This window comes from Lagopus leucura, unplaced genomic scaffold (assembly GCF_019238085.1).
Source record: "Lagopus leucura isolate 7727_CA_CO unplaced genomic scaffold, USGS_WTPT01 Super-Scaffold_100015, whole genome shotgun sequence".
NCBI lineage: Eukaryota > Metazoa > Chordata > Aves > Galliformes > Phasianidae > Lagopus > Lagopus leucura.
This window is the reverse complement of record NW_024962269.1, coordinates 16,289,549-16,304,585: the sequence shown is the minus strand read 5'-3', so window position 1 is coordinate 16,304,585 and position 15,037 is coordinate 16,289,549. Positions and strand designations below refer to the sequence as shown.

Sequence of the window (15,037 nt, the reverse complement as noted above, 5' to 3'; positions counted from 1 at the left end):
GGATTAATCAAAACAATCCACTGCCTGGGCTGGGGCTGCAGGAGAAGACGACGCAAGGGAGAAAATCAAACGCTAAAAATCCCATATAGATATACAGGAACAGATGTGCATCGTAAAACCAGACTGTAAGTGCAAAGCTCCCATCACTGACCCCCTCTGATGTACAAGAAGTTCTGTTGCACACTGTAAAATCAACGTGCAAATAAAGCACTAAGCACCCAGCCAGGCTACACCATGAGAACAGCAGCATGCATGGTATGGCCAGGCTTACACAAGGGAAGATGAGAGCTCAGCCTAATCGCTGCCTTCTTCTGTCATTATGGGTTAAATGCAGCCACTCATCTCCCTGCCTTCTTTAAAAGAGAACACTAGTTGGGTGCAGATGGATGAAACCCAACTAGGAAAGAACCTAATTTGGTTTATCATTAAGTTTGCCTTTCTTTAGCAGATGTCTTCTGGTACCACAGTAGCTCGCTTAATTTGTCCCTGTAATGTAAAAATGTATAACCTCAATTAGCAAGCTGATTAAACGCTTCCCTATATTTGAGCTAAAAAAACACTTTAGAAAGGGGGAGCGTTCAATAACACTTTACTCAGCTTCACAGGATCTGCACGTTTAATTTCGGTATCAATACTCAAAGTACGTTTTGCAATTTCCTCCCAAAGCAAAAAGGAAAAAGCAGTGCTGGGTGCCTCTGCTGCACGACAGCACGCACAGCTTTGGGTGTGCCGAACTCTGCTTCAACTGCAGCACTGCCACCCATGCACCAGTCTTTGGCAGACGATTACCTGCCCTCCAGCTGCAGGTGAGGAGACAAAATACTGCTACAGAGCAATCCACGGCCCCAAACTGCTGCATATATACCAATGTTTTAGGAATATTCTTTCTAACCGAAGCTTCAAGAAGACTCCTACATTTGCTTATGGCAACCTCCAGGCAACGTGCCTGCCGAGCTGCTTTGCTGAGTGCCATGGGATGGGCACAGCACGCCAGTGGGCCCCGCGCTCACCCCGAGCACTGCAAGGTGTGCAGCCATCCCAGCTGACCTTCCCAAGGACACAGCGTCGCTTTCTGACAGCACAGCAATCCTCTCTCTCTGCTCAGCACAGGTCTGGGCAGACAGAAGGATGCTCTGAGCACGAAACGCCACAACCCCACAGAAGGTTTGCTTCCAAGGGGTTTGCTCGGCTGGGTGTGAGAAGGAGGCAGGGTGTTCTCCCACCTCTCACTCCCTTAACACGACCTGCCCAGAGGAAACCACTGAGCACGTGTGTCCCCTGCCCCAGAGCCAGCACCCTGTGCCATGGGGGATCAGCAGATCCCACCTCCCCACCCCCGACACGCGGCACCTGACAGTAAGTCGATATAATTTTAATTGAATGGCCATCTGTCATTCATTACGCGTCGCTTGATCCAAAAATCCTCCCCCTCGCTAAAAATAAATAAAACAAAGCAACAACAACAACATCCTAAAAGAGAAAGAAAGCAATGGGGAAATCAGTCCATTAGGGGTGAACGAAGGCAGTGCAGGTTGAGACCTGCAGAGCAATCGCAGCCAAACGAGCACTGCTGAGAACAAACCGTGTCGGTCTTTGCAGCGCAGTTTACGCAGCCCCACAAATGGAGAACGTGAGCAAATGTTTGCTACAAATTCCAACGGCTGTGCCGGTATCTTTGAGAAAAAAGAAAAAGGAAATGACAACCCAAATGACAACCCACTTTGTAAAGTAACTCACATTGAAGGGAAGGAGGAAGAATAATCACCCCATCAGTAAATTGGCCTTTATGTTCATAAACCACTTCAGCTAATGGGTTAAATATTTTTTGGTTTTGGAAAACAAATGTGCATAAATAATGTTCTGCACCATCTGCTTGTGATTAATATTACTGTTTAGAAGTGAAAGAATTTAAACAAGAGCCAAAAGGGGTCATTATGCTGCCATTACCAGTGCTTGCTTCATACAAATGACTTCTACGAAGCATCATTATGGAGGATGCACAAGTTCTCTTTGTGATCTAAGTCGCTTCACCTCTGCAGATAAATGGGACCTCCAAGCTCTTACTTACCAGTAAACACACACGTCAGAGCTTCAGCTTTGCCAACACCCGACATTTCCCTCATCTTGGTTCATTGAAAAGAAAACGGATTTATGATTGCAGGAAAAAAAAAAAAAAACACACGAAAAAACACCCCACAGGTTTCTAAAAGCTGTCTCTTGACTTTCAGCGTTTTCCTCACGTCAGGCTGCAATATGCCAGGTTCAAGGGAGACCAGATACAAAAGCCATCTTAGCCGAGGACAGCCCACAGAACATTACTGTGAACAAAGTGAAGCTGCTGAAAGAATGAAAATATTTCCAATGTTTTCTTGCCAAATGACCTCTGCAGCACTTTTTGCTGTGATTTTTATTCTTCTGAACTGAGCCCAAGCAATGTGTAAGCGTGCAGACAGGGGTACAGCCATGTGTGCACACGGTCTGTGTGTGCACACACAAGTGCCCCATTACCTTTGCTTGTGCTTCACTATATGTGATGCTAAAGCTGATCAGCTCTCACCAACGTGGGCTCAGCCCCACAAACCAGAACACACCTCCATCTACTCTGACACACTTAGAATACGCTCAAAGGCTGCGGTCCCAAGACCAGTGCAACGTGTGCCAGTTCACATATGTGCATACAAATGCCTGTTGGTACAATTAAACACAAGTGGGTAACACTTATTTCAAACATCTCTTTTAATAAGAAGGTGAGAGAAAAACACACCAGATGAAATGCATACGGCCTATACTTATTCTTGAACTTAACAGATTTCGGTTTGTCTTTATACAAACTTTGACTTTGTACGTGATTAGACTTGTTTAATTGCTAATTCTGTTTTAAATCTAAGTTAATTTCTCATTACCCTTCCATTTCTACTTCTTGTCCTCTGGGGAAAAGAGCACACTTATCATTGGGACATTCTCACATCTTCCAAAGAAGCAGTGTAGGTGTTAATCTCCCGTTTACGTTTGATGTGGGTGCGATGGCTACGACTACAGCTTTGCATTTATTAATATGCACGGCTGTCACCTCATTAGTTGCAAGGTACGTTTTGAAGTTAAGCTGTAATATTTGCTGAGATGTCTGATCTGGAATAAAAGACTCGTTCATTGTGTTTCCTTCCTTTAATCTGTGCTCTGGTCACAAACCGCCGTTTGCCACACCGCCTCGCACAGCTTCCTCACCATGACTGTTCCTGCACCTCAGTCACCACCACCGTGGAATTCTGGACCTGTTACCCCACCTGAGCATCCTGCCCAGCCTGCCTGATACGTGACAACAAGGAAGACTGAGTTCCATTTTCCCCCGTTTACCTCTGATGCGTTGAAACCAGTAAAGAGCTGGAGGAGATTACCGTGACCAACTGGTGTTTCCCTTGCACTGCATTACATGCAGTGACTCTCTGGTGAGACAGGAAAGCACACGTATGTGTGCGTGTACTGAAACAGGCCCCTGAATAAACACTGTTGGACACTTCTAGGCATTTTGCATATTGTTCTCATCTCGGTGAACCCAGAAACAGACCAAGGCCAGAAAAACCTCAATTGTGATGGAAGAGCCATTTCTGCACTTTTCTTCAGGCCAGCGAGGATCATACATAATTCATTAAAAACTCAGAGCTGCTCTCTATCGAGGCAACGAAAGCCACACACAGAAGGGAAAACCTGAGAAGCAAAAATCAGGCTCAAGCTCTAAACTTACAACAGAAACTGTGAGACATTACAGTGACAGTATTTGTGCTTGACCACAATGCTCCTCCAAATCAGACTCGGCAGGTGGCCACAGCCCTTAATGAAGAAGATTCAAGCAAAAGGAAAAAAAAAAAAAAAAAAAAGATTCAAACCAGCTTTTCCTTTTCAGGTGCTGTAGAAGAGTGGCAAAGGACTGCGCTGCCCAATTTGCGTGGCACCCATCCACGGATGTTCCAGCTCCCTTTTCTGTTCTCCTCATTCTGACATTTGCTGTGCCATCTAGAATGGATGCCCCCTCGCCTGGAGTAGATGGAGCCGTTAAACCACAGTGTTTGGCGACAGGCAGGCTAATAGATCCAATGTTTAAACCAGCACCAGAAAGCGTGTCTGCACTCAGCTGGCCACGGTCTCTGGGTTATTTCTGTTCTTTTAATCCAGGGACATCCAAGGTTAAATACAGGAGCAGCCAAAGCTTTGAGGTGGGGCAGAAACTCAATGCCTGGTGGTAATTAGGGTTTCCTATTAACTTCTTCTCAGGCATTGCAGAACTGGACACCCCCAGAGGAAACAGTCTTCCTCACCTATTTGGTTCCCAATCTGAACTGTTCTACTTGTCTCCCTGCTTTACACTTCTCCTTCAATCACAACTGATGTCGGTTACTGCACGCTCCAACTGTGCACAAGGGCTGAGAGAGCAGATGGGTTAAATTAAACAGTATTGTTAGTGACATTAGGAGCTGGAGCTGTTACTTTCAGACACTTTAGAAACATTATAAATGTAATGAGTTTCTCTTTTCCTTTTTTATTTGGGGAGAAGAGCGGGGGAGAAAGGGCTTCTTTGTTCTTTAAACAGCATTTTGCACTCTTTTTAGAGCACACATTAAAAAAACCCAAACACCTCCACCTCAGCCCCATATATTATTTTCATAAATAAAATCAAGAGCTCGGTTGTAAAAAGAATACAAGTTAGCTTTGGGAGAACAAGCATCCAATGGCTTGTTATGCCCAAGCAGGATTCTATAATTATACACGACCACTGCAGAGGACAAACAGGTGACAATCTTAGAAGTGTGACACCCATCAGTACTGGTGGATGCCATGCAAGATTTCTGAAGCACAAAAGAAGAAAACTCAACACCTATTTTCTTGTTTCGCAAGTCAAGCATTTGGTGATTGCTGGTGATTTTGAGAACTCCATTTGGCACCTGTCTGTAACCACAAGCATTTCAGTCTCCACAACATCCATTTCTCCCCTTAGGCTATTGAGAAGATGAAGGAAAATGAAGGAGAACAGTGGTAAAAATATTCAATCAGTGAATCTGCAAGGCTAATGAATAAGATTCACTCTGTGTAACCCCACTGCAATCAGATCAGATGTTAGTCTGGTCTGCTGCTTCTGTGGAAAGCGCTGTTAAAACAGGACCAAAAAATGGACAACATCTGTTACTCACCTCTGTGCAAAATCTTTAGACTCCATAAATACGTAAGGCCTTTCACAACCTGAAGTCAAGACAAAGCAACAACGCACATTAGAGACTTTTCCCCGACTTCCCACATTGTTTACTTGTTTAAAGCAAACGTTGAACATTTCTTCTTCAACTACAGAAACCATCTTCTTTTTCTTACCATCCATTGGACCAAACACGAGCCTCACTGCACCCTGCAGCCCCACAGAACACAACTGGGCCCCTGAAGGGAAAGGAGCAGCACAGTGCTTGGCTCTCCTCCCTTCCATCGGTGGAGCTGTTAGAATGAAACGTGAGAAGCTGTTTCTCCATTCCCACCTCAGAGCATCAGGAGATGTGTTTTAATGGACAGCTGTAGCGCCTGCGTTTGTACTACGAATGTTGCCCAAAACAAACACCCATGGTGTTTCCATGGGCAGAACATATCCATAGGCTGGGTACTGCAAGCTTTATTTCTGCCATGTCACTAACTCCCAAACTTTAACATAATTTTGTTTCTCAGATTTACATTTTCCAGCAGCCCTGAGGACTCACCAGATCCAGCCAACACATTCCTGCCTGCCTTTGCTTTTTACCTGCAGCACCTCTGCTCTGCCAACCAGCCCTGTCACAGAGCAAACCCTTTCCAGTTTCTATCCATGAAATGACATTCCATTCATTTCTCCCAAGTTGCTGCTCTTCATGCACCTCCACAGCAATAAAACATTTCTGACATTTGTGAAGTCGCAGGAGTTATTTCAGACCAAACAACTGCATTCTTTTTGCTGTCCAAGCAGGTTGAAATGAAATCATTTCTGTTACAGCGATCAAGCAGAAGCACAGCAGATATCATACGGTGTGAGAGCAGAGAGCACAGCAACTTTCAGCCTTCCTATTGGATTAAAAACTTGTCTTAAAATTCGTTCTGTAACCAAAAACTGAATCCATCCTGCAAGCCAAATGAAGATCCTGGATCTCTGGCAAAAAGCTCTAGATGGCAATTCCTCAGCGCTGTGCTCACACAGCTCCGGCTATCTGGTGGCCTCAGATGGTAATTACCTGCAACAAAAGGCCTCAGTCCAATTCTGCATGCCCTGCGGTGTGGCCTTGCTCACTTTATCCTTTCAAAAAGCAGAAGGGGGAATTCTACTCACACAGCTTTTTGACATAAGGAGGAAAAAAGCATCGACTCAAAAAGGGTATGCAACATTTCAGGTTTCCTCCAAAGGTGAAAGCGATTTTAAGTACATCAAGCTCCTCTGATTATTAAACATGTGTTTAGACTATTTAACATCCCTGGAATAATCATAAAATTATTTAAAGTATGTATTTACAGAAAAAAAGGAAATATTCTGGAGGGGATGGGGGAATCAACAGCTGTGAGTTATTATACATCTCTATAATGGAACACGTGCTGAATAAGCAGTTATAAAGACACTACTAAACAAACTCACATTCAGACCATCTCAATGCTGTACAGAGGAATGAAAACAGGGTTTTCTTCCTTCAAGTGAGGCTGCAAATACACACACAGAGAAACCCCAAACGGGCCCTAGTGCAAAGCACCGTTATTCCCCCACCTTATGGCTGCCCATACAAGGGAAGGGCTCGACGTATCAAACGTGATTCTAAAATGGTGCTGGAGCAGAGTATCTTTTGATGGAACATCCAGCAGGAATTATTGGTGTTCAGCAAAGTGGGTTTTACAACAATGAGTTGACAAAGCCTTGACACAAAAAGTACTTCCACCTGCTGTCAATCACTCACTCGCGTGACAGTTCAAGTGCACATCCTTTCAGGGAGAACTTCAATCAACATTAGCACTCAAAATACAGTGCACAATGTCACTGCTTCAGAAATTGAAGTGAAAATAAATGCATGAAGTGGCAAGCAAAGGTAGAACAGATTTTACATCGGCAGACCCAAATAGACGGCACAAAAACAGAAGCCTGCACATTGCTTTGGGATTCCCAAGATATGCTTTTCCCATTTAAAAAAAAACACAAAAACCAACCCCCCTCCCCCCCTCCCAGCCCTCTGTGCAAATAAGGAGAACAAAAAGACAGATTTCCCCTGCGTGCTGACACTGCCTCACTGAGACAGCCAGGATGGAGTCGGTGATGGAGTCAGATTGCTCTCCAGCATCCTGGGGAGCCGGTCTGCTCTGCCCCTGCTGCTGTGCTATCCTGCCTCTGGAAACACAGAGCATCACCCCAAGCTCCAGCAATGCTTCCTCTGTCCAGGCTCTCCCTGCATTACTTCCAGCATTCTGGCTGTCAACTTCAGCACTCTCCCCACAAAATAATAATGGAGAGAAGTGCATTGCACTCAACAATAAACTCCTGCTGCTTCAGCCTGTAAGCTGACTGTCCACCACAATTAACATGATCACTTCTGCTGTGTGAATCAGATAACAAGAACGGAAAGCAAGCTGTGCTGTACCAACTGCATGTATGCTACGTGGCATGTTCATGCCCTCTAACAGACACCTGCAATGCACAGTGCAAGTATTTACAGCAGCATCACACAGAAACGGGGGAGAAAGAAGGAACTGAACGCTCCCTGGGCTATGGGAAGTGGGGGCTGTCATGAAAGGGATGTGTCCTGCTCAGCCTCAGCCTGTGCAGATCAGGGAGGACAGCAGAACAACCTTGAATAGGGCTCAGGATTTAGCTCAGGGGCACGGTGCTGGCTTTGCTGTGTTGAGCAGACATGGATCTCATCCTGGACCAGCTCGGTTCTGTGAGCAGGACAACTACTTCTAGGGGTGTCAGCCCAGTGCTTTTCATGGAGATTGAATGTATGTACTGAGAAAGGAAGCAAGAAAACTATCAAATCAGATAGGGGAACGCTGTGGCACTGCTACGTGCCCCCCCTATCACTTTCCTTTGGAAATGGCTTAGCTTAGAAACTTCTACAAGTATAACAAAAAGGTACTCTAATTAACAGATGTGCAGGTCACACATATTATTAAGCAGTTCCAACAGACTAATGCGCAGTGTGTGTCTCAAGAGAATGAAAGACAAATGACTCTGTATACATGGTGCAAGGAAAGGAAAAAGAAAATGCACAGACTGAAAGAAAAATAATGCAGAAGCTCCAGATTCTGTCCACAGAACCAAGCTCTGGCTTTTGTTTGACATTCTCCTTCCCACCTGTATGTGAGCAGAAATCCTTGAGGCTCTGGGTAATCTTCACAACCTGTTCGGGGTGGGGATTGTGGTACACACACACTATGCTTGGCAAAAGGTGCCACAACCCACGTGCCGGGCTGCTGGGCTCTGCTGAAATGTCAGGCACCAAGATGAAGGGCACTCATTTGTGACAACTTAACGGCGCCGTTCCTGCTGCTCCTGATAAATGATGGAGCAAACAACAGCTCTCAGTGCCTCCTTCCAACAAGTCTACTATGCCAATTGAGCAAGAATTCAGCACCAGAGCAGAGGGAGCTGCCAGTGCTGGTTCAGCCTCAGCGCACACCTTCTGTTACTGGGAAGCAGGAGGAAGGGGCGAGCTCCTCTTTGGAAGCACCTGCTCCTTTGTTCACCTCTTTGCTGACCCTCTGCACCACAGCAGCCACGGTATAGATCGCTAAAGCAGCAAATGAAATCACTATGAAAAAAGCCAAGCATCAGCTCTCTGCCTGTGTCAGGGAGCCATGCTCACCAGCTACCAGGTTTGTAAAGAGATGACCCTGCAGCTGAGCATGTAGGTACACACACACACAGCATATTTACTGGAGACATAAAAGATGGGGCTGAAGCACCACTGCTACGGAGAAGTGAAGAACAGGAAGGGGACTTCTGCAGAGCACCAAGCTGGGTGGGACAGAGATGGGAGGGAGACAAAAATAATTAAAGAAATGATAAAGTACGTTAGTGTGGATGTATTAATTACACAGTATGAAGTGAGATAAGGAAAAGGATTTGAATAAATGCTCGAAGGCCCATCCCAGCATTATTACACTGTAACACACAAGCTGCTCGGCATCAGGAATGTGATACCATGAGCAACTCCATCCATTGCTCCATGGGGAAGAAAAGATGAAACGTTTTTGCACTGAACTAAAGGTGAAAAGCATTCAAATTCCATAAGAAACTGCTAGGCTATATAATGAGCAGATTTGAAGCTACTTAGAGGAAACAGCATCAGAGAAGGATGTTCATCACTCTGGGCAGGCCACACAAATTAAGAGAAAGTAGAGCTGTGAATTACAATGAACAGAGACTAAATAGCTGCCTGTGTTGGATTAAAGGATTTAAATTGTCAGCTTGATGTATAATGAATGTGAAAACCCAGCACTTAATTAAATGGCACACGATAGAATAACTTTGTTATGCTTTAAACTGCTTAAGTTATCAAAGTATTCCTTGTATTTAGCAATTGTTCAGCAGCATCTCTCCCTTGTGAGATCCACTGAGACAGTGGTCAATTACACACTGTTCAGACTTGGCTAAAAAAAAAAAAAAAAACAACACACTTTTCTTTTCTCCTTTCTCTTTTTTTGTTCCATAATCTGCGTTTTCAGTCACGGCTGGTGAAATTTCCAGCAACGCAAAGTCATGGGATGCTACTGAGACACAATGCCAGGAGGTGCAAGGAGCCCACCAGCAGCCCCTGCTACCAAACAGGCACGTGGGGCTGATGGATCCAGGCAGCTCCTTGCTCAGCCCAAAACGGCAGCAGGGTGATCCCAGAGCAGCTCCCTGCTGCCTTATTGCCAAGACAGAAAGAAGACAGAAAATGCGTCCTACCATTGCGCCCTGGTATCAGGAACTGGTGCCATTTTTCAACCCCAAATCAGAGTTTTCAGCCAAACCTCATTGTGTTACTTGGTGCAGAGTGAGGATGGACAGCATGGAAATGGCACACATGGTGTGCAGGAGTGGCCAGGGAGGGATCAAAGCGTGGCTGAGGAGAGGGCTGCAGAATTGATTTATTAGGAAGCCACACAGCATAGGAGAGCACACAAAGGTGAATTAAAGGAGGATAAGAGGACTGCTCCATCCCAGAAAAGGTGATGTCAAGAATCACAGCCACGCAGATCTCCAATAAAACGTGTCTTTTTCTCATCTCACTCGATTTATCACATCCTCTTACATTCCCTGAGCCTTCGGCAACTTGAGTACGGGTCACACAATGGGATGATTTCCTTCACCCCTCTTTGGCCCAGCAAAACCTTTACAGCAGCAAATGGTGTGCGCCTATGACTGAACTCCAGAGGCAGCAGAGCCCTCTGCCCTCAGAGCTGTGTCCTCAGGCATGGGTAGGAGGAGCGACAAAGAGGATGGATCCTCCCTTCACATGGGGGCAATGAGGATGAGGGTTAAGGAGGTAACTCAGTGTTCCCAGGGAGATTGGGTGCACTCACATCAGGGTGTTACCAAAACCAGGCAGAAAAATAAACAAAGAAATACTTACAGCTACTGCTATTCTTCCCAGTACGTGCTCTGGAATTTTTCTATAAACATCCAAAGAACCCCCTGCAGGGACAAACAAAATGTGCTTAGGTAATACAAAATGAAATACTGCCCTAGATTTGAAGTCACAAGGGCTTTCTATGCCTTGGTTATTAATAAAAACACCATCAATGATATAACAATAACTGTGTCAGAAATAACTGACCTTACCAAACTTTGAATAATCACATGGAACAGTATTTGCTTCTCTTTTCACCCACGTTACTTATTTCTGTACGTAGCATTAATGCTAAAACACCTCTTGGAAAACCTCCCAGCCAGAGGACACAGTATTGAAACTGGAGAACTCAAAACCTCCGTGTAGGTTCTCAGGGACTGACAAAGCCATGGTAACAAGCCAAAGTGGATTCCAAAGCCAGCAGTATTCTGCCTGCCTCCAAAACCTGGTGCCAGCATAATGCAAAGCTCAAACCCATACTTAAAGTCAGCTTCTTTGTGTGACGATCAGAGCAGTGAGTTGGGCTGAGCCTTCCAAACTGCATCTGCACTGATGTCTAAAACATGAGGAACTCCCGGGCAAGCAAATAAGTTTTGCCAGAAAGCTCCAGTATGGGACACAATTACGTACTTGGCACAGAAACATCCATCAGGATCATACAGTTATGGAGAAAGCAAGAAATCTAAGTCATGGTCCTAAAGACATCCCCCAAAACTGAGAAAGGCTCTTTCCCGCAGCTTCCACGTAAATACAAGACCACACTTGCATTAACAACCTCTCTGGGATGAAATACAAATTCTTGGCTAAGGAAGCAAATCTAAAATTGAGAATTAAAAAAAAACAAGTAGAACAGGGAGAAGAAAAAAAAACCAGGCAAATTACATGCAGAATGTATTACAATTAGCTTGCAAGAATGCATAGGCTTATTCCAGGCTAAAGGTTCTCAGAAGTGCTTAGCACTGATCCAACTGCTCTCAGCGTACCCTACGGATTGCACTGATGTCACCAATGGGAAAAGAGTTGGGCCAATACTCAGCAGTTAGGAAAGCTGCACCTTGCACTTTGCTTATGGCTCCGTTTTTAGAAGTTAAACTCATTCATTCTTAAACACTGCAAGATAAAGAAGTCACAAGGTCCTTATTCCAGCCTTCAGTCTTAACACTTTTTTTATTCTAGTGATCTTTCTTCCCTTTTTACAAGTGAATGTAGATAGGGCAAACGGAATTAAGAGGCAGCAGCACCACACAGCTGCTGTTGATTATAAGAGCCAAACAGAAGGCCATGCTCAGCACTAACAGCAACCACCTGACCTTATGACTTACCCTTCTGTTCTGGATTAAAAGACCTGCTCTCATACACCAAGCTGCTAAACGCTGCTGTTACGGGTGTTGCTAAGGGTGGTGCAGCAAGGCAAGTTTGCAAACAGTTGGGGAAATGTGCCACTTCTTTATGGAGAAAAAAATAACTGATAGTGAATAAACACTGGGGACCAAATTTCCAAACCCAAACCTTTGCACAGGTAACCAGGTGCAGTCTGCTGGCCTGCACGTCCCACTGCTTCTATGGGGACTTTAGCGGGTGCTCAGCACTTTAAAGGAAAAGAGGCAACGGCACAGGTAAAAGACAGCGGTGCATTTCAGCACCTTCATTCACAAGAACATCAGCTCTATTGCAGACAGAAAGATCAGAAAGCCTCATTTCACATCTCCATTGATCTTTACCACGGCAGATGGAAGAGGAATCCAGGTCAGTTCAGGCTCTTGTCTTCACCTGCATCCTCACCCATCCCAATCGAAGGCTTGGGAAAGGAAAATAATTGGCAAGGTCCCTGTATTTGCATTTTGTTCTTCCTTTAAATGATTGCTGCTGCTTTCTGCCAGAAGGGGTGCACAACATGAGGCAGATCAGAGGTCATCTCCAGTATAATTCCAAATAATTTCTGCGTGGTCAGTAAACACCGCCGTCGTGCAACATCACAAGGGATGCAAGCCCTAAAGGCTTAAATATTTCCAAACAAGAATTCGGAACTGCAAGCATTTATGTCCATCATATTTAAGAGTCTCTGAATTAGCAGCACACACGCTCCAGGCAGACACATGCTCTGGCACGAGCAGCTGCTTCCTTCCTGCGTGTGATACTGCGTGCAAATCTTGCAGTTGCAAGAACAGAAAAGAGAAATGGTGAATGGTCACAGAGAACACCCACAGATTTAATTTGTAGGCTTTGGTGAATAAATATCATACTTTTTCATCAAGCCCTGTAAATAGGGAAAATCTAAGAGAACAGAATGTTTGCAGAGGGGACACAAGACCCACTGGAACAGAGGCTGTAAATGCAAAGAGGGAAATAACAGTAGTAAGAGATCATTTTAACAGGAAGGAAACAAAATGCAGCATAAAACCCTACAGGGCCTTATCTGAGCTCCCCATCAGAAAGACAGAAACTGCTCAACAGTGCTTAATGGCACACATTTGGCTTGGGAATTTTTTTTTTCCTGTCAGATAGCCCTTCCTCTGTAGTAAATCATCAGCGAGATCCTCACTTCTTCATATGCAGCTTAACTGAACCTTCGTGCACAGCCTGGGTAGGGCAGCAAATGCCAGCTCGGGGCAAGGCCTGGAATAGCACACATAGGAACACAGCTGGGAGCAAAGCAGCGCCGCTGCAGCACGCAGCAGGGCTGTGTCTGCCATGAGACGCTCTCAGGATTGGTACACAGAGGGCAGCAATGATTGCAAGCTGCCGTCAGCCGCGTGCTTCTTTGGTGCAAGAATGCAACGTTCCAAAGCACATCTCTGCAAGGATGCAGGGGCAAGCTGCAGGGAAGGGGATGGGAGAGAGGAGAGCACGCTCACAAACAAACTTGGTGCAGCGCTGCTAAACAGCTGCGTTGGAAAATAATTCCTTGCTTTGCAATTAAGAACCGATTTCCACTGAAAACACACAGGACATTGGGTTAATAGATTTCTTTAAAAGAAAATCTGTTTTGGCTATCAAAACACTAAAAGTGAGGAACAGCTGTTTCGTCAGTGAGGACAGATTGTATGGAAGACTCAAATATCAAACCACAAATTAAGCCAGCATTTATTTCTCTTCTATTTACATTTTCAATAAAAGAAAGTGAAATTGCATTCAGGAAAATACAGCACGGCACAGAACACAACACAAACCCCACAGTAACCCATTTAAAAAAAAAACCTACCTGCAAAGTTCTCAATATTTTACCTGATATTTCAAAGTCAAAACACTGCATCTTGCTCCATATTGGGAAAGCACATCTATCTTTACATGATTTTTCATCTTGACATGCTTAGCAATTAAAAGCACACTCAATATATTTAAAAAAAACCAATAAAACAACTCACCATCCATGAACTCTGTACACAAAGAGATTCTGTTTTCTACAAAAAAAGCCCCATAAAATCCTATGATATACGACGAGTCGCACTGGAAGAAGAAAGGCAAAAAGAAGCCTGTAACATTTTCTGTAGGACAATGATAAGCAAGAGCAATTCCAATGAGTACAAAAATCTGTACCTTATAGAGAATCTCCAACTCTGACATGATCTGTTTCTGGAGCTCTAGCGTTATATCCAAGGGTATGACCTGAAACACAGACATCAGGCACACATTCAGCTCCGCCATGGAAGCAAAGGACTCGACACAAGAACAGAAGGTGTGCATTGATGTGAGCAGAGGAATGGGAGGAAGCGGTGGAAGGACTGCTTTAACAGCCATGGGCAGCAAAAGGAAATGAAAGGACAGGAGTATTTACTTTGGGAAGTCGGTTACAAATGAACCAAGCTAGGCAACCAATTTTATTCATGGAAAGCGGGGAGATTTGTGGTTTATCCATCTGACCAAGAGACGACCCAGAACTTGAAGTCGAGCCCAACACGCAATGCAAAGAGCAGGTATGGTGGGTTCGTGGTCTGTGAACAGAGCCTGCAACTGACCCCCCCTGCTACAAACACATTTGTAAGTAAATTCTGGAATGCTGTGACCTTGATGAAGGAGCTGATTTTAAGCAAGGGCCAAACAAGCACCACAGTATCAAAGGCAGATCTCAATGTCTCAACAGTGCCCTGAAGGGGTGTCCAGAGCCACCTCCTGCAGCCACGCTTACAGTTCCAGGTTTGCATTCACGCCTCTTTCTAACATAAATTCTCATCGTTGTATATTTGTTCTTTTTTTATGAAACGTTAAAAAAAAAATCAAATATACAGAATAAATGCAGATGGCAGCAGATGGCACAGATGCTTCCAGGTAAGCATCACTAAAGCGTTCCTCAAAATGACTACAAACAGCCCAACTAAGCAGATCAAAGCAGCCATTCACTGCCAGGGTCATCTGCTCCCCCCATCCATGCCCTCACTTCTCATTGCTTCGAGGCTGACAGCAGGACCTTCCCAAACATGCACGCTCACTGCAGAGCAACGATA

General features: G+C 44.8%; 1 protein-coding gene across 1 annotated transcript in view; it reads right to left on the bottom strand.

Moving 5' to 3' along the window:
* Positions 1–15,037, bottom strand: part of MAP2K5 (mitogen-activated protein kinase kinase 5) — a 110,950-nt gene that overhangs the window by 55,037 nt on the left and 40,876 nt on the right. The window contains exons 10-13 of the mRNA XM_042875793.1: positions 14,133–14,201; positions 13,961–14,042; positions 10,599–10,660; positions 5,184–5,232 (exon numbers count right to left, since the gene is read on the bottom strand). Of these exons, the coding sequence (XP_042731727.1) occupies positions 5,184–5,232; positions 10,599–10,660; positions 13,961–14,042; positions 14,133–14,201 (262 nt within the window). The remainder of the gene's footprint in view (positions 1–5,183; positions 5,233–10,598; positions 10,661–13,960; positions 14,043–14,132; positions 14,202–15,037) is intronic.